Here is a 26594-nt window from a genome sequence, read left to right on the forward strand (position 1 = left end):
TACACCCAGACATATAATAGTCAAGTTTCCAGAACTCCAGCAAAAGAACAAAATATTAATGAAAATACTAGAGCATAACAAAGAGGAAAAATGTTTCTTGGGGAAACTTCAGTTCTTAGGATGTATGTGTAACATGTATATAATACATTATAATGTTCAGAGTCTTTCTTATGAGGAAGGCTGTGGTTTAAAAATGCCTTGCATTAGTGGACTACAATCTGTAAACAAAGTGTAGCAAAAGAGTAAAATCAAGTTTCACTAAATCAAGTTGGTGCCAGATTTCTCTTGTTTACTTAATAGACATTGTTTTCTCCTGTGAAATTTTCTCTGGAGGTTGAGCTTCTCTTAATGAATCTTCTAGAAATCTTTTTTCATATGCAGTTTTTAGAGAAATATACATAGTCTTTTTATGTATGTGTTTCTCTATCAAATCTGATGTTTCACCGTATCTCTCATTTATTTATCCTTGGAAGCGTGATATCAAGAGTTCAAGAAACAAATGCTCCCAGTAGTCTGTCCCTTGTTATGAGGTTTTGACTGAAACTATCAGCTATGTGATAATTGCTCAATCTTTTCCTTTGAATTCAGTAAAAAAATAGAGAATGTTATGAAATGAAAAGATGCATGTTTGAAATAATTCTTGCACACTTCCTCTTTTAAAGACTCTCCATTGTGTGTGTGTGTGTATACATTTTTTTTTAAATCAAAAATTGAACTCAGGACCTTGCACTTGCCAGGCACAGGCACTGTGCCACTGAGCTGTATCTCTGGCCCATCCCACTGTATATTTTTGACAGAAGATTGGCACATGTATTGAGAAGAATTTTCATGTCAGTGTATTTGCTATATTCCAAAACTGTTGCGTGATTGTATTTGCAAGGAAGCAGAGTTTAGAGTAAGGGTAGCTTTGCTCTTTTGTCTTCTGATATTGTTTGTTACTTGCTTTGATTTTACTTTTAAAGCTTTTTTCCTTCAATTTTCTGTTTTATAGATTTACATATTAACTGGTTCATTTGCTTTTATATTATGACAGTTTCAATAATATTAATTGGTTATGTTCATTTGTATTCTATTGTGAAGAAAACTTTAAATATTACTTGAATCTTTGAGGTTTACTCATCTTCCACTAAATTTGTTATTCAAAGTACAAGTGATACATAGATCACCATATATGTAATTTGTCCTTTTTAACCTTTGTTTTATCTGAGATTCCTAATAAGATTGGGAACTATTCAGACATCTGTTTACTTGTTTCAGTCATATTATTTTTTTTAAAAAGTTAGATGCTTTTGCTGTTGTCTTTTGCAAAATAATCTCTAGTTCTGCTTGAGGAATAAAGTACACACACGCACCTTTAACACAAAGAGTACTCTTTTTGTTATTGTGGGTACACAACTTTGATAATGAAAATGGTCTTTTCTTTTAGATATTATTTTTGTTCAGGGAACTGAAGTTATATTTAAGGTTGCACTGAGCCTCTTAAGCAGCCAAGAGACACTTATAATGGAGTGTGAAAACTTTGAGAACATCGTTGAATTCTTAAAAAGCAGGCTACCTGATATGAACACTTCTGAAATGGAAAAAATTATCACCCAGGTATGATTTCAATAATAAAATACAATATTACAGCAGTTCCTCTACTGCTTATGTATTAAATGCTTTAGCATTAAAATGTAGTTTTGTTTGACAGGTATGATTGTCTTCAAGATTTTTTGTTATTTACTTTGATCAGATTTATTTAGAAATAAAATATTGTGGGGCTGGGGATTTAGCTCAGCGGCAAAGCGCCTGCCTGGCAAGCGCAAGGTCTTGAGTTCGGTTCCTGGTACCGGAGAAAAACAAAACAAAAAAAACAAAAAAAACAAAAAAAAAAAATATTGTGGAATTTCTGCACTGGGACATTGTCTGTGTGGCTATGCACAGGAACTACGGAATGATGTTACAGAATGAGTTTTCCAGGAATCTTTTCAATTTAAACCAGCGCTGAAATCAAAGGTAGACCTTATCTGTCAGGAAGATCTGAGAATAAAATGAAGACACTTACTCTTGCAATATCATCAACTTGTAAAATATACAAGGAGGTCACATGATGAGAGAACATAGGCTTTGGAATTAGAAAGTATTGGTTTGGGTAGCCTTCTAACTGTTTTCTTTAAAATTTATTAATTGACATTACTGTGTCACTAAGTCTTTTTTATTGTGTCATGCACTTGCCAGACTGCACTTCTGAACCCTATTACTTCTTAGCTCCAAAAGAAGACAATAATGTTCCAGAGTTTATCTAAACTTACACCAGGAGACAGAGTCTTTCTCTGATGATTCCATGGGGGCATTTGCAGAGGTGTTGGGAGGGCTGAGGGAATCAACACAGATGTCCGGATGCCCAGACAGAGGGTAAACAGAGGGAAGCTGCTCCCGCCCCCAGTGCTGACTGGGCAAGTGAAAGATGTACAGGGGTGGTTAAAATGTACTGTGAATGCTTAAACTTAAAACATTTATTTTAGTAAAAGACACATTGCCATTAATCCCCCTCAAAATATGCCCTCTTGCTTCAAGTACGTGTATTCCATTTTATATGCTTAGATGCTCTAATATTCCATGTGCTCTAATTAATACTATTCCATTTCATGTGCTCATGTGCACTAATTCATACTATAATATAAACTCTCATTATATTGTCATATATAAAATTATCTTTCCATTACATGAAATCTAAATCACAGATTATTCTGTAAATTGCTATCAACTATCTTTATATATTAAGATTTCCGATAAGAACAGATACTATACTTGATCTTAGCCAAAAGGCTGAGAAGCGATATATTAAGATATTCTGTAAGCAGAAAAGTGTAGCTTTTATCTGTATATTTACTTGTTTATTCTTCAGAAACACCTTTTTTTGACTGATAAGCTGTCGAACGTTGTGGTTTTGGAGAAATAAAATCAGATGTTACTTGTCTTCAAAATTAATGAAGGGATTGCCTGGTTTTACTGATTACTACTAGGATTAATGGCTAGAATTTATAGTCAGGTATTTTTGGACTTGATATTAGAGAGAACTGCCTGACATTGGGGTTAATTAACTGTGGAATGAACTGCTGATATTGAAGGAGACCTTGATGAGTTTTATTTATGGACATAAAAAATGCAAATTGTGCAGAAAAGCACAAAGAGGAAAATAAAAGTAACTGTAAACACGTCTAGGACATAATCTTTGAAATAGCCTGCTTCACATATCTCTGCTTATATACATACATAAATATGTATACAGTTTTACAGAAATGAAAACATACTGCAAATCCTGTTGTGTGAGTTGATTTTTAATTAAAATATGTGTAAAGTACTGGACTTCTTTCATGCTTATGGAAACAGATCCATATCCCCACCATCATCCACGGTAGTAAGGGTTAAATTCAGGGCCTTCATTCTGAGCTACATCCCTAACCCTCCTGCTCAGCCTCCCAGAGGATTACAGGCATGTGCATATCATTTTTAATGGCTGTGTAATGGTACATTGTATCCATACCTGCTAGGCAAGGCAAAAATGATGCTGTTTCAGAGGATGACTAGTTATTCTACAAGGTCCCTTATTAAGTTATATTTGAGTTTCTCTAATAAGTAGTAGGGTCAGATAGGTTTTTTCCTTTATTCTCCACAGTAGCAGCAACGGACTCCCTTGCTTGAATCACACTGCTGCCTCACAGTCGCTTGCAGCATATCTAGACTGAGGAGGGGTTGCCTGTCCTCTAATTTCTAAACAAACCTTTGCATTTTTGGTAATAATATAGGTGAGTGACAGCAGCCAAATTAAACCATCCAGCTCTGAACAGTGCTCAGGGAGCAATTTTGAGGACTCTTTGTGGTAGACTGTATAAATGACTCACAAGAGGCTTATATAGAAGAGCAAGTTGGTGAAACTGTTAAGACCTTTCTGCTCCATTGACAAATACATTAGAAATGTTTTTGGTCTCTGTATCCTAGAAATACCCTGCGCAGCTTTGCTTACTAATCAGCACCATTGCCTCTAACATAGATAATAATTGCTCAATAACTAGTGTTTTTATTTTGATTGCAAAGTATTCTTGGAATTTAATTTCTTTTCATGCTTTAATCTTGCTTTGAGAATGTCTCAGTTGGGTACAAATAGTCTGTGATCTAATTATTCTTGTGTTGAGAGTACATCTACCTATTTTCCTTTGTGTATGCTTTAACATTTCTCATTAATAAGTATTTGGAAACAGGTATGAGGTACGCAGAATGTTGCATGCACAGCATACACCTAAAGCCCATACTAACCTCGGTGTTTCCCTGGCAGGTTTTTGAGATGGATATTTCTAAACAGTTACACGCCTATGAGGTAGAATACCACGTGCTGCAGGATGAGCTCCAGGAATCGTCGTACGCCTGTGAGGATACCGAGCCTTTGGAGAAGCTGGAGAGGGCCAACAGCCAACTGAAAAGACAGAACATGGACCTCTTAGAAAAACTGCAGGTAGAGAAACAAAGAAGCAGCTAGCCCCTACAAGCAGCACTTAACTTCTTCTGCTTCATCTTATATTAGTGCTGGCTCATACAATTTTTATCAGTTTTTTCTATTCAAAATAGAACCAATATAATTTCTTTAAAGAAAAAAAAAACAGTTGGTATATTGTCCCATATTACTTGGATATTTTAAGAATGACTAATGGAGCATCTCCTTGTTAGAGGAGAGTTTGCACCTGTTTCATATTCATGATTGCTCTTAGTTGTTGCAGAGTTTCCAGTGATATTTAGGTGTTGTCACTGAGTTCCTTGGGGACCCTTTGATACTTGTCACAACTGATAGGACCCCAAGTATGTGTTTAGAGAACCCTGCATTTCCAGGCAGAGGGCTTTGAGCACTGGCAAGTTGTGTCAGGATTCTTTCTTTCTTGGCAAGGCCAGACCTCATTCACTCAGGAGGAACCCCAGGGGGTGTGGCATGAGGACCCCAGCATGTGGGGTGATTCAGCATTGCATTATTGCTATAGTCAGTGACAGGAGATGAATCAAGTTAGTAGTGATAGTTATATTTTTGAGTGACCTAGAAATCTGTTAGATTCTTACAACATTTGCACCTCATAATATTTTATTAAATAATTTTACATAATTACTTAATATACATGAGGCCTAGCTGCTGCTATAATAAACAACCAGACACTTTGAATTTTTGATTTGGGGGATTTTTTTTTCTCTTGCCAAACAGGTGGCTCATGCTAAGATCCAGGCCCTGGAATCAAACCTGGAAAATCTTTTGACCAGAGAGACCAAAATGAAGACTTTAATCCGGACTCTGGAACAGGAGAAACTGACTTATCAAAAGACAGTGGAGCAAATCCGGAAGCTCCTGCCAGCAGATGCCCTGGCCAGCTGTGAATCACTGCTGAGAGAACTAAACTGCAACCCTAACAACAAAGCCAAGACAGGAAATAAGCCATAATTGAAGACATGCAGTTGGAGCAGAAAGTGCTCCTAACCACCCCGGAGAGGAGGGGCCTGTGTGCCGCTGGCCCCGGCGGGACACCCAAGGCGAGGAACCACCTACCACCTCTGCTGAGCTGAGTCAGCAGGCAGCCTCCGCTCTCATTAGAACATGCCAGTCCTAAGCCATTGTACAGATACAGACTGGTTTTTGTTGTTGCTGACTATGTACATATATATAAAATAGACATAGAGGGTTCACACTTTCAAATAAAATGAGTAGACATGTATGTAGAGAACAATTATTTTTAAGTCTGAACTTCATGAAATCCACACCCAAGAAGTTCAAATGGAATTCTCCTTGGGGACATGTAAAATCTTTTTGTCTTTATAGTGAAATAAAGCTAGAGCATCTTTGTATATTGAGATATACTTGAAAAAAAATGAATGTATTTTTTCTCCAAAGAGCAGCATGTTTCACTCACTGGTGGAAAGGTGGAACCATTTATGTTACTTTATGTGTGTCTGTCTTCAGTTCTACTGACATTGTCTATGAGGAAGATGGTTGCTAGTCCTGCTCCTGTGGGTTTTTTAGGAAGGTGAGGGCTTTTTTTGCCCTCCCTGCTTTGTGCCAATTTGCATGTTGCATATTCATGCATTTGAGTCTAATTAGGCTTTACTTTAGAAATTCATGAGGAGAAAGCAAGACATTGTGGATGAGTCTCTCCAGCTCAAGGTAAAGACAAAGAGGGTTGCTAATTTCATAGCACATTAGACCAGCATTGTTTGAAAATAATAGGCCTCAAAAATATAATTTAGGACAGTGATGACAAACCTTTTAGAGCTTTCAGTAATACAAACAGCCTGCTATGGCACGTGTGCCATAGGTTCACCATCACTGATTTAGGACCGAAATTATTTAGATTAGTTCTCTGCCTTTCTATTTAAATGATTTATAGTGAGCAACAGTTACCAAGTGACAAGGTTTAGCCATTTTCCCACCAAATTGTGAGACCTCTCAATTTAGTTCTCTCTCCCATCAATTTTGGATAATGAAATACAATTATCATTGATTTTTCCAGATGACTTACTGTGTTGAGATCTTTTTTACCCCCTTTGGCCACTTGACTCAATAAGCACTTAACCATTTTTTCCTTTCATTTGAAAATTTTGAACTGTGAAATGTTTAGGAACAAACCATTGAAATCCACTGGGATGAAAGAGTAGAGTCGCATCAGCTCAACAAAAACCCAGCAGTTCTGCATTTGGGCTCCCAACTTCCACCACTACAAACAGCTCAATAGAGGACATTCAGTCATGCTGGCTATATGGAAGGACAGTCACTTTCAAAGAACACATACAATTATCCATTTCATAGATGATTTTACAATAGTGCCTCTAAAAATTGATGTAGCATTTTTGCCTTTCTTACCAGTATTTATCGTTACTGCTCTTTGTAGTCTTTGTATTTCCACAGATGGGTTATTGGGGTAAATTTCTTCAAAGAGAGTTTGTTATATATAAGCTCAAATTTATTGTAGAGGGCATGAGTAAAGGTTTCAGGAAATCTTGATGAGCAGATGAAAAACATCTGAAACCCCTTCAGTATGTAATGTACGTAATGACTTGTTGCAGATCAGCATGCCCTTAAATCCAGGTGGTTTCTTAAGTGACAATAAAATCTTACTATTAAGTACACTTACTGTAACTTCTGGGTTCTAGAGAATGTTGATTCTAGGTGCCCCATTTAGTTGAGGGCCACTGATTGACCTGTTGGTTGGATTCTCTAGAATTTTCCTTATTTGTAGGGTGGTGTTTTTTCTAACAAGAATACGACAGATATCATCTTACTGTCAAGTGATGAGAATTGCCTTATGGATGTGATATGCCATTGAGGGCCAAGGAACTTTTTAGTTGGGGAAGGAAATCTTTTCTGTTATTCGTCTAAAGTAAACTTTATTCTGCAAGTTTAGTCAACATTATGAGTTGCATCATGGTATTCATAGGTGACTTGCATACAGCATTTTCTTTTGAAAATGATTTTTTTCATTTGTGATTTTCAAAAACTGTTGCACCAGTTATGCTCCATGCATTTCACATCTTCATCAGGTTAATGTAATGTCATTTCCAATAAATACATTGTTGCAGTTTCCTTGACTCATTGGTTTAATTTTGCCACTTTTTGGGAGAGAAGAAGCTCCTGTTTAGAGATCTTTAGGCAAAACTTACATGGGTTGGATTGCTACTACTTAAAATTGAGGTACTGATAATTCTTTCTAATAGAATGTAGAACAGCAAATTTAAGAAACATTAGTAAAAGTGAATTGTTCCCAGTTTTCAGCTACTTTCTCAATCAATCCTTTTGCTAATGACCAGGAAGAAAAAGATAGCCACACTGACAGATTTACATTCCGCTGCTTTTATTGTCTAGGTCTTCCCATAGCAGGAAAGAGACAGCAGATAAAAAAACCACAAATATTTCCAATTGGTTTAACTCCCAAATAAGTAAGGGTACTTATTGATGGATATGATGTTAGTACATTTACATGAAAATATATCTTTTAGGGCATTCTCAAAGATGTTTATACCCCAATAAAGGAATGCTATGTCTTCCTGCTCAATTTAGGCTAGATTTTGTTTGTAGTAGCGGGAATGGAACCCAGGGCCTTGCACATGCTAGGAAAGCACTTTACCACTGAGCTAGGATGAGCTATTTTTATTTTGTATTTTGAGGCAAGATCTTGCTACATTGTCCAGGTTGCCTCAAATTTGTGATCCTCCTCAGCTGCCTAAGTAACTGGAATTATAGGTGTATGTTAGGTGTAAAACATTTAACTATTTTGCACTACATGTAGTAGTTAAACGTTTTGAAAAGTGGCCCAAGCTTGATCGTATAGTCTTTTTAATATGTTTGGTGACTTAACTCTTTTATTATCATTTTTTCCCACAGTGCTAGATTAGGAAGAAGAACTCTGTCATCTGATAGCATGAAGTATTTTGCCCTTCACCATGAAGTGATACTCTTGACTATCTGAGATAGGAGAGAAAGCACTGGATTCATGGTGTGACATTTTAGATCTGAGTTTTCATTTCCCCACTAGTATTTATTCATTCAATAAATAAATTTTTGAGCAGATTTCAAGCTGGATCCCAAGAATTCTAAGGTAGAGAAGATATAGCCCTTGTCCTTACAGAGCTTGTGGCCTAGGTAGGAAGAAGGGCATAGTTAGGGAACAAAGTTTATACTGTAACAGATATGCAAAGTAATATAAAGTAGTAATATAGGCAAGTACCATTGCACTCAACCTGGACAGGTGAGGCCAGAAAAAGTGTGACAAGGGTTCTGGAGAAGAGAGGCTTGACCAGAGTCTGGAGGAGCCAGCAAAAGTAGACCAGGTTGTTTAAAGCAGTATTTAAATGTGAAAAGATGGACTATAAATCATAACTCATTGCTTAACCCTGAAGTCTAGTGAGGAAAGTCCCATGGGCTGTAGTACATGATGAGTCTCCGGGTAGACAAGAACTCCAACATCAAAGGCCTTTGCATATCCTGTGAAGGCATCTGGGCTCTACCTACAGGGCAGTGGGAGTCAGATAGTCAGTACTCTGAATGTGAACAGGCTTGCCCCAATCCACTTGATAGACTGGGGCAGAAAGTAAGGAGTAGGAATTTAGCGAATGCAATAAACATCCAGGTCAATAAATGAGTAAAAACTTGGCCAGGACCATAGTCTTTAGGAAATAATTTGCTTTGACTTCTTCCTCTCTGACATAGTCAGTCATTAAAACCTGCTGGTTTTGTCAGCACAGTATGCATCCATTTCCTCCACCCCTCAAGTAGCTACCTTAGTGCATTAAACTGAGACCATTTCTCACTACTAGTGGTGAACTCATAAGCCACAGATAGGGAGCCATTTGTTTCTTGTTTTGCGGAGTGAGATATGCAAGCATAGAAGGTAGAGTTGGATGGCTCAAAGGGGGCAAAGGATCAAGACTTGAGAGGGAATTAGCTGGAAGCATAAGAAGAAAGCAAGAGAAAACATGTTGTTATAGCTTGTGTCTAGATGTCCCTTGAAAGCCTCATGCCATCACAGGTGGGGCTTTTTCAGAGGTGCCTGAATCTAGAGTGTGTGATGCTGGGATTGATTCATTGTGCAGTGCTAGGGCCAAGGGCACTAGGATTAAGGGTGTGCATGCTACTTCCCCTGAGGAGCCTGGATAAGATACAGGGGGCAGAAAGATGCTGTTAAGGTACCTTTGCTTGTTTTGCTGCCTTCTGTCTGCCATGTACACTGTTTCTCCTCTGTGATTCCTGTCTGCCATGCCATTCTGCCTTGGAGCAACTGATTATGGTCTGAAACCTCTACAAACTGTGAGCTAAATAAGCCTTTCCCCTTTAACTTTGGTGTCAGGTATTTTGTCTCAGAAACAAGACAAAAGTAACTAAGACACATGTTAAATGGGGGTTTTCAAGCAAAATACTATGTGCTCTAGTAAACTATTCTCTCTCCTGACTACCCAGGACATCCAATGCAATGTCAGAATCTTGGTATTCCATGTTGTGGAATCAGATGTCTTTTGATGCAAGTCCTATTTCAAAGCGAGTAGCACCAAATAACATGTCCAAGGGAACTGTCAAGAAGGGATTATACTTGGACTGTTTCTTGTCCTTACAGTGCCTCACCTTAGGTAAAAGAACCTTCCTAAAACAGAAATCACATCAAGCTGATCTCAGCCTAAAGTCTTTCAAAGGCTATTCTTGCTTCCAGGGTCAAATCCAACCTCTGAGATTACACTTTGCATATGTAATAAAGTTTCCAAGAATTTATCAGTCTTGTCTCCTGCCGCTAGTCCAGTCTTGTCCTTGGCTCTAGCACAGTGGGTAATCATCTCCCTCCTAAGCTGCCATTCTTATACTGTGCACAGGCTGCACCCTCTGCAGAGCAGCTGGAGTGCCCCTTCCTGCCTGCACACGCTGAGCTCACCCCTGCAGGATGCCCCTGGGTCTCTGTAGTAGGACTAACCACAGGGAGTGGTGTCAGGGCATCGACAGTAGGCACGGGGGAGACGCTGCTGAGCTTTAAAGATCTCAGTTCACCTAGATGAGGTTCTGCATATGACAAAACTAAAAGCTAGCTTCATCATTACCCTGTGAGAAAAAAATGTTAAGGGATTTTGGTAAATTGAGAGGTAGGTGTAATTTTATTTAGCATTTTATATTTCTCAATGACCTTCTATGGGTCAAACACTTTGCAAGATGTTGGAACCTCAAGAAATTCCCTCTTTGGAATTCTCTGTCAGTTCTTGTCTGACAGATTCACCTTTTGTTACAGTTTAGATCTAAAATGGTCCTGAAGGCCCCATGTGTTTGGAAGGTGATTGGATTATAGGACATTATAGCTGACTTGCTGTTAGGAGGTGGGGGTCTGGGCAAGAGAAGCCAGTAACTGTGGGTAGGACATGGGAGGGTGTATCTGCCTTTGAAGTTCCTTTTTTGAGGTTCTGCTTCCTGGCTACGATGAGGGGAGCAGCTGTTGTCTGACCAGCGCTTCTATGCTGTTTCCACTTGGATCTAGCCAACCATGCATGTCCTGAAACTTCTAAAAACAGCCAAAAGAAACATCTTCTCCTTTAAGTTTTGAACATTGAATATTGTGACCCCTGGATGAAGAAGTGACTAAAATGCCTTTGTATGAAAAAATAACTGGACATGTGGAGTAACACTTTGTACCTTGCAAAAGCACCCTAGTGCTTCACCTTTTATCACAGGTATGTGTACGATATGTACTACGTATAATTTAAATCATATATACTATACTGTGGTATATGTATCATACTGAATATACTATAGTACATGATATAAATGTAATAGGGTTGTTGCACTGAATCATCCAGAAGCATTATATAGACTATGCTGTGGATGGTGCTCTCTGGAGTTTTACAACATATGTAGCAACTGTTAAACTGTATTACACACAATATAGTATACATATACACATCCTGAGAACTGAGGCCATGCATATCTTGCAATTTATGGTCTATTTTAAATAATTTTACTATTCTGTCTTTGGAATAATTTTATAATTCCAAGACTTTTTTTGTATGGGAAAATTATTTTATTGTTCATTATCGGAAATTCCCAAAAGATACTCTCAAGTTTTTTGATAGACAATTTTTATCCCTAGAACTCTTCAAACTGTTTACCTTACTGTTAAGAACAACCTTAAACTATTATAGCATGATCATCACCCAGTCTTAATAAGCGCCATCTAGAAATACATGCCTTAAACCAAACTTCCTTCTGAGAGACAAAAGTGAAGCTCTATGAGTTGATGTTTTCCTTTAGCACAGTAGATGATAAACTTAGCTCTGTCCTAACAAGTTCTGTTGGTGACATCTTGAAGCCACCTGGCTTACAATAACAGTATCTATTCTACACAAATTTACTTTATAACATGCATGCTTTTAATTTTTTCCTTGTTCCTTTATTTAATATCTAATTTCTATTTTTTCCTCATTTCCTTATGCTCTCTCATTCAGATCTCTCAGTAATTCTAATTATTTTTATCCTAGTTAGTGGGTCCTTGATATATAATTAATGTTGATCTTCCTAGATACCAATAGTATAATGGAGAAAAAAATTGATTTGCCAACAGTGTAGTGCAGAAAAAATGGATTAAACTAAATATTTTATTTACTATCATGTAGGTCAGGGCTATTAAGACCTCTGCACTAAAATGAAGTATCCCTGAAATCTCATAAATATGAGAACTAGAGTTCTCTGAAATGAAATTAACGATCTTCATTATCATCTCCAACGTCATTTTAAGCAGAGTACCTTCTGGATCCAAAAGCTTAGACTGTGATCTAATTGAATGTATTTGCATAGTTAAAGAAAGATCAGGTTAATCCAGGAAAGGATTGGCTAGTCTTAGCTAGAAGGAAGAAAGTGAAGCAGGTTTTGGCAGGTCCAACAGGAGGGAACCTTTGCCAAGACCCTTGGCAAGACGATCCTATTGTTAAGATGAATTTGGGGAGCACTGGTTGTCAGAATCCATGTGTTCTGGCCGTTCTGACAAGTCTGTTCTCATTGTGAGGCTGATGTGTCATGTTGGACAGCTGCCCTAAGCATCCAAATCATTGTATTCCCCCTTGTTTAAAGTCTGTGTCCTCAAGGTGTCCTTCTATTTATATTTTAGCTTTTTTTTGTCATACACAAATGCAAGAGTAGTTATACAAATAAAAATATTCAAGTTCCTGCCACAGTTGTGTTTTTCGATATAAATGAAAAGCAAGATCCCAAATGTTCTAACTGTGGTATAATATATGCAACGTAAAATTTGTATCTTAACCATTTGAAACATACAGCTCAGTACCATTAACTACTTCACACTGTTGTGTAGCCATCACCACCACCCACCCACACAGCTCTTTTCATCTTGCAGAACTGAAGCTCTGCACCCATTAAACAGTAACCTCCCATGCCTCCCTGCCCTGGCTTCAGCCCCTGGTAATCCCCATTCTACTTCTGTCTCTACACATTTGTCTACGGGGTATAAGTGGAAGCGTACAGTATTTACTGTGTGTGTGTGTGTGTGTGTGTGTGTGTGTGTGTGACCAATTTGTCCTTGAAACATAGCATAATGCTTTTATGGTTCACTCATGTGGTAGGAGGTGTCAGAATTTCCTTCCTTTTTTAATTTGTAATAATATTTCACCACATGCATATTTACAATATTTTGCTTTTTAATTCTTCTGTAGATAGATACTTGGGTTTCTTCCACTTTGTGAATAATGCTACTGTGAACTTGGCTATACAGATACATCAGTCTTAGGAGCTAGGCTTTTGTGATTTCACCCATGAAGAATGAACCTGTGGCTTGTGTGCTGATGAAATCAAATTGCTGAGCCTTCAAGACCCCGAAGTGGAACAAATGCACCATGGAGAGGGATGCTTTTTTGGTGAACTATTGTTATTACCATTTTATGGCATTACATGGAAAGAACCTTAGGATGTGCAAGTCTGATGCTGGGCAGATTAGTTTTCTCAATAACACTGCTCAAAAACACGGGAGAAGACTTTTTTGTCCAAGAGATATTAAAATGTTGCTAATAGTTAGGTTTTCTTTTGTAAAGTGAAATTCTAATTGGGCTGACATCTTTTCCCTTCTCAAATGGAGTTAGTTTGCAAATCTCACTCCTTAAAGTTATTGTTATTCATTCTATAAAGTTGTTAAACTTTATGGAACATGTTATTTAGAAATAAGCACTGCAGGTAAAGGAGATCTTATATTCTCTGTAAGATATGTCTCAGAAATAAGGTGTTTCAGAACATCTCCTATGCTGACTTTCACCAAGTTGGGTGTATCCAGCTTTCTTTGTACATCTACATTCTGTTTTGTCTGGCAGATAATTACTCTGTTGCAGTCCTCTCTGCTAATTTAGCCTTCCTATAGTAAATTAGGTAGTTATGGGGAGAAACCACCATTCTCGGTTTTAAGTCTATTAAAGCTTATGTAATTAGTGCGTTCATTAGTACTTTAATAGTACTTACATTTAAAATCACAGTGCAGGGGCTGGGGATTTAGCTCAGCGGCAAAAGCGCCTGCCTGGCAAGCTCAAGGTCATGAGTTCGGTTCCCGGTACCGGAAAAAAACCAAAAAAAAAAAAAAAAAAAAAAAAATCACAGTGCAAATCAAGGAAGGCGGTACAATGACCCGAGTGAGTTCATAGGCTTGATTTGCTTTCCATTTCTCCCAGAGCTAAACTTATGGTCAGCTTCACACACCTGTGGATAAACCATCTCAAATATTCAAAGAATCACTCGAAAGAAGGCATTTCACATGCTGTGTGAAAAGGCTATGAGATTTGATACAAGGACAAATGTGAGAAATACACTTGCTTGAAGTCGTATTTTCCATTTCTCTGTTCTCCCTGTGATGGACTAAGTGGGTAAAAGAGTTACTAAGAGCAGAGGCCTTTACCTTGAGGGTACTTTCACAATCAAAAGCCCTTCCTGTGTGGTGGAGTAGCCCATTGTTGGAAGGACCGTGTGAAGGGGTGATGGCCATGCCCTGATTTACCGTGCAGGTTAACTTTTCCTGCGACTGGCCCAGTCAGAAAGTGTGATCAAACTCTTGTGCTCTTTTAGGCATTTTATTCAACTAGCTCATTTGCGTCCGAGCTTATTTGTGTACATGGCAAGTTACAGGGTGGCACTAGCTTCTTTGTTTTTAATGAGTACATGTTTGCAATAGGTAATGATTATATTCCTCATGAGGAGTTTGTACTTGTACATAACACAACTTAATTCCTTGCCTTCCCTTCCCCCTCCCTCCTGTCTCTCTTTCCTCTCTTTGTCCTCCTTCCCTCTTGCAGGATCTACCTCCCTAATTCCTAGTACCTGTCTTTTATTTTGCTCTTTATTTGTAGTTTGGGTCACTCATATAAGAGAAAACACATGATATTTAAACTTTTGCCTGATTTATTTCATTTATGGTCTCAAGGTACATCCATTTTCCTACAAATGGCTCATATTTATCTTTCTTTATGAGAGAGTAGTATTCCATTGTGTATCAATACTACCTATTCTTTATCCACTTATCTGTTGATAGATAGAGGCTGTTTCCAAGATTTAGCTATTAAGAATTGTGCTGCCAGAAACATGGATATGTATGTACCATTGCATTTTTTACATCGATAGCTGTATGAATTGTTGGTAGCATCTAAGGGACCTAGCTCCTATCTGGAACATGGAAGACTCAGACTGCTGTGGCTCCACCTAGTTATATGCTTTCTGTGATGGTTAATTATTCTAAACCCCCACATATATTACATGATGCACATGGAAGGAGAATTCTGGTTTTGCTTTTAATCTGTGATAATCTACCTTTGTGTCAGAGCTTGCCTTTACTTTTTAAAAAATACCATACAACTAATGAGCCAAGTAAATATTTGTACCCGTCTGTTTTCTTCCTAAGTAATACAAGTCAAGCTGAAACAGTAGAGTTACCCTGGTCTCCTTTTTGTTGTTGCTGTTTATAGTTGAACAGTCATTTCCCCACTCATTCTTGACGCTGGTACCTGGTGACTGTGTTATTTATGGTCTTGCCTTTTTTGTTGGAGTATTGGCGAGAGAAGAAGAATACAGTATTCCTTCTAATTTAACCAGTAGAGCCGTACACCCTGGCTCCGACTAGATATGATTACCACTATAGGAAAGGAAACAGACCTACAGTATTTTGGTTTAATGGACTGATGGAGGAGAAATGAAGTCAGGAAAACATTCTGAACACTTCTATTCTGGATGGAGCACAAATCAAGGCTATCATCATGATTTCAGATGTTTATGTTTGACTGAAAGAAACTTATGTAACTGTACTGAGTTGGAGAGTTTGAATCTATTTAGGAAGGGCTTCTAGGGCCATGTGAAATGTATGACGGGAAATAAATTTTGCTTTACTCTGAGGAACAATGTAGAGAGAAGACCATCCATTTAGAATGAAAGATTCCTGAGATTAGAACTATGCTGAGCATGGCTGCATATTGACCAGCGGGGTGGATGATTTGGTGAGCTGGTGGAATAAATCTGAACATTTTGGAACACCAGTATTTAATAAAGCAACTAAAGAATACTAATAGGAAGCTCCAAGCTTTTTGCTCTTGCGATGACCTAGACCTTCTAGGGAAAGGGCTTTTTATTGGAAGAATAAAAGATGAAAGATGACTCATTGTGGATATATATTTTGTGTTACAATTTAAATGAGAGTGATATAAAATCACTTTTTAGATGTGCTTTGTTTTCGGATGCCTATTCCCCTTTAATGCTAAGCTGTAGCATCTCTTCTGATTTTGAGGCACTGACTCTGTCAGATTAACATATGCCTTGTGCAATCTAAGACTAGTGCTACAGAACTTAATCTTGGAGGTGGTACATTATTTTGTATTGTTAATTTCACTTATTAGGGCTTTGACTTAGAGGAAGAAACACAAAGTGTGGGTGCCGACTCATCTCAAGCATGTCTGAAATTTGCATCATTTAATTCGCTTCAATGCATACAACATTTACTGAATATCTGATGTGTGCACTGTACTTACTAAATGAGAGAACACAGATACATATCTGCACTTCAGCTGGGTGAATACCTATTGAGATATGTTTCAAGCTTTCTTATTACATAAGTAAAAAAAAAATTAAAAAAAAAAAACCCAGAAAACAAAACAAAAAAACCCAATTAGCTGTGTCCAGATTAGCAGGCAGGAAGGCAATGGGAAAGAAAGTACCTCTTAACTGAGACTTGAAGAGTTAGAAAAGGATCCACAGGAAGCAGAGATGTGAGTGGGCATGGAGTGGGTGGCGGGCATATAAAGGAAAGCACACATCAGAGACCATTAGCCAGGCTTTGATACTCCGTGGTGGGCTGTGCATTTTTAAAAATGTTGTACATCTCTTACATTTGGCTTCCCAAATACATGATATCAAGAAAGATAGTAATCAAACATGAGACTTATGCATTCCACACATTCTTCTTCTAATATAAACATAGTTACCAGCAGGGGTGACTTACTGTGAAGCTAATGTTAGAGTTCCTTATTTGCATGAGATCCTTCCAAGATTCTCTGTCTAATTCTCCATTAATACTTTCATATTGTTCCTTTTGAAGGGACAACAAATTATGCAAAATTCAGATCCCACCAAACTTGAGTCTGTTCCTAGCTACAATTTACTCTACTGTGTATCAGTTGGTCCAATCAGGAATCACAAACCATAAAGCAGTTTGAAAAAGAATACTGAGTTAAATGATTTACCAATCAAAAAAGGGAACTGAAGTCATGGGGACTGGCTCTTGAGCAGTGTGAAGAACTTTAGAGTGTGCAGGAATAGTGGGTGCACAGGGGTCAAAAAGAGAACCCAAAGAAGGAATAGGTTTGGAAACCTTGTCCTGCACTCCAAATTCCCATGTATGCCATGTATGTGCAGATGCCAGACCAGTAACACTTCACCGAGAAGCTGTCTAAGAGAGTGTGGAGGAAAGCCAGGCATTGGGGGTGCCATTTTCTGCTGGCCAACTGGTGCCACAGGAGCCAGGTGCTAGAGAAGCAGTCTGCGCTGTCATGCATGGGTGCCATGGAGGCTGCACCAGTTGCAGACACCTACACGGAGAGCACCAGGGAAACAAGCAGAGGGCAGAACTCCTTCTGGCACCCTCTACTGACAAAGTACAAACTTCATCATTTTTCCAGCTACAAGGGAGAAATATAGGATCCAGCTTCCTTACGGCAGAACAAAGGATAAATAGTAGATGTGGGTCTCTGAGGTGGTGCATTGATAACTGGCATGTAGTTTCTACAGGGACGTCATATTATCTCACGTAGTTCTTACAAGAACTCTGTCTATTCAAATTGAGTATTGGCCTAGAGGCATTGGTTGCAAGTCTAAATAATTTCTGAATGCTTCTGACAAAGCTCAGTGTTTGGACGTTGGCAGGAAAACGATCTTCTGACATGTTTCCCACAAGACTCTGACAGTCCCCTCAAAGGGACTGTAAGGAGGGCAGCCTCAGGGCTCAGCAATAATTTCATCTTTCCAATAACTTCTCAGTAATTCCCCTTTATATCTACAACAGAGACTGGCACTTGTTTTTCTGTTTTGCACCCCCCCCCCCAGACATACATTAGGAATGTGGCTGTTGAGGATTTAATTAAAGTATTCCAATTTTATTTGGGTTTAACCTTTCAACTGTGACCATCAAAATACTTTTAATCTACCACTTTCTTCTCCAGGGTTTGTCATTAATCGGCCTGATGATTTGTAACTTGTTTTCCCTTTAGTGCCTGTGACTGAGTCATGAATGGAAAAATATAATTTTGGAACAAGTTTGCATCTAGCTTTTAAACAGTCTTCAAAGTATACTGGGTAGGGATTTATTAAGTCAGAGATTGGTATATGGAGTGTTATTTCTGAGCTTTCCACTAGATGACACTGTTGTTTCAATGTATTGATATCGATCCTTTCCTTCGAATGGACTTCACAAACTAGCGGGCTATCTGAAGAAATAATGTCGATCACCATCTGCTTCCAGGTAAAATAGCATATATATATATATATATGCCTTCAAGGCCCTTTGTAACATCCCTAAAATTTAATTCTCTTTATTGGCAAGAAATTAGTTCATACAAATCTATATTTTTAGTATTGTTGTTTAAAAACTTTTTTTGTGTTCTTAATGGAGATGAAGAAAAATAGAACATCTTCTTATATATAAAAGCTTTTCAAAAACAGATCAAGAGAAAATTGCTTTTCAGTTTTTTTAAGGTAAAATTAATATGATTTCTTTTAACTCTTCACATTTCTTTACTAGCCTCTGACCTAATATTTAATGATTTTTAGAATCAACCTTAGAATTCTGGACTCCATCTCTTCGAAAGACTTTAGATTTTGTTCACCGTCATCCACTCCTTAGTTTCCCAAAGTGTCAGCAACGTGACTTACCAACAGGTTCTCGGGTTCTCAGGCACAAAGTGATGCTAGTGTTGGCTTAAATTGCGGCCACTTCATGCTGAGGTGGGTGAGGAGGTTGACTGGACAGGTACCCTCACCTCTCGCTTGTGCCGGGCAAGCCGTCTCTGAATGTACCACGTGCTTTTCCGCTTTGGGACTTTGCTGTTGTTATTCCCTCTAATGGGGATATTCAAAAACTCCGTTCCCATGCTCTTTCCTCCTGCCTAGTTTCAGGTTAAACATCACATTCTCAGAAGTAACCCCGAACCCACAACCATCTCATTGTCACGCAAACCAGATCACGCACCGCGTGGTAATGTCCGTTGGCGCCTTGTGCTCCTCTTTTGTAGAATTTTGCGCACATTTGTTTAATGTCTGTTTTACCCCACCAGCCATGACTAAGAGGTAAGACCTGTTTAATTTACGTACACGACCCCAACACAGTAGACCTTCAGCAATTCTATTTCATCCAACTACTCCACTTATTTTGTTTATTTATTTTTCTTTTCAGGAGAGGTGATGATTGCTGGTAAGGTAATTGTCAGGAATCAAGAGATAGACAGAATTTTGTCTCATATACAGGGAGAGAGGTATCTTTAGCTGTCTGCTACAAAAGGAAAGGCTAGACTTTGACTCTTTACTACGAGCAATTATCTAACAGTATTGATAGCTGTTTGTTATTTGTTCCTTTTTTTCAGTACTAGGGTTTGAGCCCAGGGCTCATCAGTCTATATCCTCAGATTTTTTTACTTTTTTGAGATGGTCTTGTTAAATTTCCCAGGCTGGCCTTGAACCTTGCGATGTGCCTGCCTCCGCCCCCTGTATAGTGGGATTACAAGCATGCTGTAAGGCACTGTACCTGTCTATTGATGGTTTTTTTACAGGAAGAAATGATATAATCAGATGGTTATAATTTATTAGGGATGTTGAATGGCTCAGGAGGACCAAAAATATTTGTGCTGGTAATTGTAGCCACAATCTTGACATTAAGCCTGTTCTTCCTTTGTCATTTCTTGTCTAGCTGTGATTTTTGAAGTTACTTTGGAAGCTCTGCAGGCCCATGGGGATAAAGACAGTGAAGACGACAATCACAGTTTAAAAGATCTAACACTTGTTGAGTACTTGTTGCATACCAGGCACAGGACTGATCACTTTACCAGCACTGTCACCACAGCCTGGAGCATATTTAGCAGTCATTTTAAAAGCCTCCTTGTGAAGTGCTGCTAGGCCCAGCCTTCAGAGTTTCTGATTCTTCAGCAGGTGTGGTGGCCGTGGCTGTGGGGAGTGGATACTTTTTGTTTATCTCACCTATCTTGGGTAATACTGATGCTGCTAGCTCAGGTGACAATCATAACATTTGCATCCCTGAATGTCAAGACAAGTGTAAACGATAAATTCTGCTGTTAGCTCCTCTTTAGAGGGAAGGAAATGGAAGCTTGGGGAGTAACTAACTTGTTTAGATCTAGGCACATAGTTGGCAAATGGCAGAACTATCAAACTAAGTTCAGAGAATTTAAAAGTTAATTTTAACCCACAAAGGAATGGTTCTTAAATATTGTGTATATCAGGATCAGTAGGAGAACTTGTTAAAAATTGAGGCACCTAATGATCTACCCCACAATCCAATCTAGTATGGGGTGCACTGCTGCTGAGCAAGCGTCTCGGGGGATTTCAATGCACAACAGTTTTGAGGATGAATGCATTTGGCCACACAGTTTTTAATCTCTTGGGAGAGAAGAACATTGCTGACATCTGCTCCCACCCTGAGTGGATCTGATTTCCCTCACTGGGGAATGACCTGACTGGGGAGTTAGGGTTTTTATAAACATTCCTCAGATCATTCTCATATGCAGCATGAGAAGTGGGAGAATCACTGCACTAAGATTCTGTCTCTTGAACTTGACTTCTCATTTCTGTAAAACGCTTGAAAGTAAACTCACTGCACAAAAGAGATTAAAGCTAGAAAGGACTCAATGATAACCTTTATTAAAGAGAAGTTCCGAAGATAGAAGGTTGGGGTTTTTTTCTTTTTTTGGTCATTTACTGACTTTGATAACCTTGAATGAGTCACCAAAAATGTTCTGAGCCACAGTTTCCCCATGTCAAATGAGAAGAGTGATGAAAATATGTATTCTCCTAAGGCAGAACATGTTGTGAAAATTAAATGAGATTATAAGACCTATGAACTCTTGAATACTAAACAAATATGGGGATTATTTTTCTCCCATAATTAACTGGGTCCAAAAGTTTAAAGAGCAAAATAAAAGATATAGGAAATAGGGAGATAGGTCTTTTGCCAATGGGAAGGGGATGAAGAGAGGAAATGTGGGAGCAGGGAGAGGAAGGGGAAGTGGGAGGAATTAAGATGTACTATGGACATATACAACTCCCCATGATGAATGTAATTATTATGTTCTGCAAACATATAGTAGTAAAAATGTAATAAATCAAAGACAAGACAAAAACCCAAAAGAGACTTCTCATAAAGAATCTATCCCCTTCCCGGTACCGGAGAAAAACCAAAAACAAAACAAAAACAAAAACAAAAAGAATCTATCCTTGCTGGCAATAAGGAAGGTCTATTTATTTTTTTCCTATATGCAGAAGCCATAATACTCAGCTCATATTCAGGTAATTATGTCAAATATATTTCTTTGGTTTTTTTTGGCAGGCATAAACAGAGACAGAATCCTTTTTATATCGTCAGTATGCCTTCCTGAAAGCACCAAATTGTCGGTAAAACTAATGTGTTGAGAATGCTTAACACTGGTTTATTATGACTTGTCATGACACATCACCATCTGAAAAGCCATCACAGAGGGAAAGAATCATATACAGTCTAATTTAAATAATGGCCCCATCTTTGCAATGATGACAGACTGTGACAATTTATAGGTTTTAGATGGTGACTCAGGCACTTTGTAAAAACGGATCAGCTGCCAGTGGCCTTACAGTTACTGCTCCACGAACATCTGTGAATTTTTAAAGGAAAATTGAGCGAGCAGTTGACATCAAGAAGGGTAAAAGTTGATAAGTGACTGGACCCACCAAGTGATTTTTTTTTGTATTCTGTGGTTTCTTATAAAGCTTTAGTCATAAGCCATATTTTTTTCTCTTTTTATTCTCATGAGGCTTCTTGGAGAAGGGTTAGAACATAACGGGAGGAGCTAAAGGAGTTTCTTTTTCTGAGCACACGGGAACTGGGAGAATGAGAAATCATTTTCTCTTTCTTATCCTCGGTACGAAACCACCATGTCAATTCTGAGAAGTCAGAGAGGCGTGGCCTTATGGGCTCGGCTGACACAGAGGTAATAGAATGAATTAAAGAAGGAATTTCCTTTGTCATTTTTCAAGGACAAGCATTCCTATCCCCTTGCCTCCAAAGACAGAGACTTCCCTGTGCAGAGTCTGTATGTACATTAGACAGCAGGGAACATAGGCTGTGCATTTGATGTAGCCAAATCCATTGTCCTGGGAAAAATGGTGTGTCCAAAAGCAGAGGGTAGGTTATTAGCTCTGAATCTGGACTGAAGGTTACAGAGACCCAGAGTTGGAATAATAATAACTACTACTTGTAGAATCCTCTAGATGATTAACACACTTTCTTTATTAAATTCTATCAAAGGCACCTTCTTGTTGGGTCCTACCTCACTGAAAGGCAAAGACTGCAGTATTACTAAAAACAGTTCTTTGAATGATTTACTCATGACCTTCTAAGTACTGAATCCAATAGCATCATCAATGTTCATGTGACTTGGCCATTGATGAACATTCTACTTTCTCTTTTCCTCATCAGTGGCTTCCCTTCCCATGACTGATGCAGAAGGACGGGGATATGAAGGAGGTTGAACAATGGTCAGAGAAATGGGAAGTAAACTTCTTTATGATGCTAATCTGGGCTTACATAGTGCTTTCTTTATTTTTCAAGGATGGCAGTTACCAAGTTGTGCTGTAATTTCCTGTTTTCTCTGATTACACGAAGGTATGCTGGAGGGCTCAGGAGTGTATCACTCTACTTAGTACCCGTAGTGCTGGTACACAATAGTGGTGGTACACATTTGAAAAATGTTTACTGAATAAGTGAATAAATATTTAAATCAACATATAAAAACAAGTGAAAGTCAACAAGATGTAAGAATTTATATTTCATGCTCTTTCATATTTCATACACTTTTAGAGTAACATGTATATTTATACATGTTACTTTTCCAGCTTGAGAATACAGTCATATCCCTCTCCTCAAATCTTTTGGGATCCCGGAGTTGCATTTTAGCACAAAGTATTATTCATTTCTTGAGGAGTCATCTATCCTGGATGACGGAGGCACTCCAGGGATGTATCCAGCTTAAAAAGGTTGATACACAACCTTATTGGCTTGATAATGGGTCCTACTTTTAGGAGTTCTTGCTTTGATTGTGTAGGTCCATATCTTTTCCTGCCTGCTTTCCTCCCTGGAGCCTTTCCTGAGTGCCTTTTTTGGGTCACCCAGTGCTCACCTCATGTGTCTCATTGGCAGCAATCTGTCAGCTGCCTCAGATCTCTGTATAGGCTTCAAAGGGGCTCTGCGCTCAGAATCCCAAGGTTACTGCTTCCATGTTGGTTTAATTGGACTCACATAATGGGCTGGGTCATGAGAAACTTCTAGACTCAGCCATGTGCTGCCCTGGCCAAGCCCTTTCCAATGGCCTCAGGGTTTTGCTCTGAAAGACAAGGTCACTCTAGGCTTCTCCTACTATCTCCTGGGCCCTTAGTGTTGCATCACCTGGTCTTTGGTAGGATCACCCCAAGTGTCTTATGGTCAGGCTCACCTTCCTCTTCTGCCAGGAGGCCCTTCAGGTGAAGTTGTCCACTTACACAAATGCTGAGTCTACCTGTCAAGGGATATGAGGAGGGGACTTTGTCAGATTCCAGAGACTCTGTTGTCATCCTTTCCCAGCCAACAGGTGCTGGCATTGGATCTGTCTGGTAAGAGAGCAGCTCATATTTAGTCCTTGACTTCTGTGGAACTGGAGTTCCAACAGGGAGGCCTGTGATAACTCACCCTCCCAACACAGCTGGAGGATGAGAAAAATGATTTCATTAGGAAGAAGATTCCAAATTGCAAATGAGTTGCTTTTACAAATTTCATAATAAAGACTGATTTTTATACTTTGCATGTGCTTATTCCACAAATGTGCGGTGCATTTCTGTCTGCGGGATTTAATTTTCTAGTTTGGTGCGGTTTGTATGGGAAACTGATTTGAATGAGTTAAAGGGAGGTTGCTGAGGGTTTTCTGAGGGGAGGGGAGAGTGCTCATTCACAGGAACTTCATTCTTCTCTAAAGGCTATTTGCGGTCAGGTGTCACTGAATTCAGTGGGCAAGATATCTCCTGTATTATGCCATACCCATTAGATTATTTCATGATTCAATGAGTCATAGAACCAGGATTGTTTTAGTTAGGAAGGACTACCGTGGTTTATCTAGTCCAGTGGTTCTAAATTGCCTGGGAACTGAGATGGAGTACGGGGTGAATGAGGAGAACAATGTATGGGACTCAGCCTGGGAATTTTGCAAGAACTGTGTGACACACCTCCTGTTTGTGGTCATCCCCAACCTCCCCTCCTCCTGGCATCAAGACCCCCTACAGAGGTGGGAATGTACATGTATACGAGTTACTTAGGAAAGTCTGATGGCTGAGAAGTGAAGGGTGTATGTGACAGAGAGAGAGAGAGAGGGAGAGAGAGAGGGAGAGAAGAGAGAAGAGAGGAGAGAGGAGAGAGAGGAGAGAAGAGAGAGAGAGAGAGGAAATAGAAGAGAGAAAAAAATTATAGAGAGGTAAAATAGCCAGATATTTGATCATCAGGCCATTTCTCTTTTAAATATTTTGAAACTATTAAAGGTATAAATATATCTGCCAAGTAATCAAATTCCTGTAATCAATTATTGTTTGGATTAGGCATATGTAGTCTGAGTGTGGGTGTAATTATATTTGGTTACTTCCTAATTTTGGAGGTGTTAGGGCAAGCCATAGTATATACACAAAGAAACCCCCATCAAGCAGAATTCTTGTTTTATTTTTCTGTTATGTCAACAATACCTATCTTTAATTGGGAGATACCATGCCCTGTGTCTTGCTACATACATCCTTAGATGGGGTGTTTAAATTATATTTTCATGAAAATGTTAAAAACTCAAGTCATGAGTCTATGACCCTATATTATTGAATGATACTCCTATTATTTTTGCTTTATAAATAATAACTGCATAAAATATGTGTCAGCTAAATAGTTTATAGTGAGTTTTAATACTAACTTCTAATTCTTTCCTACTAATTAGTGCAGGCAATGCTTAGCCAGCATGCTTAGCAGAATGGCCTGCCTTCTCTTTGAGGTTAGCTCACTTTTCCTTCTGACATTGTCGACCCTCTTCTCTATTCTCATCATAATCTACGCTGGATTTGTTACTTTCACACTCTTAGTACAAAACGTGGAGAATTGATCTTCGCTGGGATTCTTGTTCAAGGATTAGATCTGTATACTGAGTCTTATTTAAGTATGTCGGTTTATTTCTTTATGAAATGCTTATATGAACTTTAACACCTAGTTCACTTTAATATAGTGGAGGCTGGGCTTCCTATTTTTCTTTAATTTGAAAGTTTAGTTTTTATGTACTTTATCATTTGTGTCCTGTCTGCCAAATTTGTCAAGTTTAATGCTAGCAGATGAGTATGATGTTTTTAGGTGGAAAAAAGGTCCTGCTTAAAGTCTCAACAAAAAATAAAGGACTTATTGGAAAAAACAAAACAATGAACTTTGGCTATTTACCTGGCCTTAAAAGTATTTATATTTAAATGTTTCATATCTAATACATATGGGTTACACAGTAACTTTCTCATTGCCCCTAATCCACAACTACAAGCACATTCTCTGCTGCCCATATCTTGGGCCATATTTTTTCTTTGATATTAGAGATTGAACCCAGGTCTCCCACATGCTAAACATGAATTCCTATCACTGAGGGACAGCCTCAGCCCTTACATATATTATTTTAAATTTCCTGGTAGCACATCAAAAATTAAAAATAAACATTTAAAACTATCTGGGGCTAGAGGTATGGCTCAGTGGTACAGTGTTTGCCTTGTATGTGCAAGGCCCTTTAGCCAATCCTCAGCACCATAAGCAAAACAAAACAAACCAACCAAACAAAGAAAACAAAAATGATATCTGTTCAAGTTAAGAAAATTCACCAGCTGAAGTCAGTGTGCTATTGGTTAACATCAAATTCAAAGAAGTATTATGTACATTGAAAAGCAACTTTAAATTTATCACTAATGTTTTCCAAATATTTTTTAAGGTTCACACAATACTGTCAATCGTGTTAAAATCTTCTACATATTGATTTGTGTTAAAATATGTAAAATAATTATTACTTACATGTATAATAAAAATGTTTAATTCAGTATAAATTTTTGTACTTGTCTAGCTTTTCCAAAGGAAGCTTTCCCTTTTGTTTTTTAGTATATGTGCTGTTGGTGTAAGCACTAGTACCTTTTCTTGGTTGTTTAAATTTAACTCATTCATTCATTTGTGCTGTGATATCTGTGAGAAATCATAAATCACATTGCTCCTTCTACTTCTGATTAGCAAATATTTGGCAAATGTTCCCTATATGTC

General features: G+C 38.4%; 1 protein-coding gene across 1 annotated transcript in view; it reads left to right on the forward strand.

The window, feature by feature from the left end:
* The window catches only part of Tbc1d4 (TBC1 domain family, member 4), a gene marked incomplete in the record, with an annotated part of 174688 nt that extends 167092 nt beyond the window's left edge, over nucleotides 1-7596 (forward strand). Inside the window, 3 exon segments of the mRNA XM_005374179.2 lie at nucleotides 1427-1596; nucleotides 4316-4492; nucleotides 5225-7596. Of these exon segments, the coding sequence (XP_005374236.2) occupies nucleotides 1427-1596; nucleotides 4316-4492; nucleotides 5225-5458 (581 nt within the window).
* Nucleotides 7597-26594: the final 18998 nt, after the last annotated feature.

This window comes from Chinchilla lanigera, unplaced genomic scaffold (assembly GCF_000276665.1).
Source record: "Chinchilla lanigera isolate Chin_1 unplaced genomic scaffold, ChiLan1.0 scaffold00003, whole genome shotgun sequence".
Classification (NCBI taxonomy): Eukaryota; Metazoa; Chordata; class Mammalia; order Rodentia; family Chinchillidae; genus Chinchilla; species Chinchilla lanigera.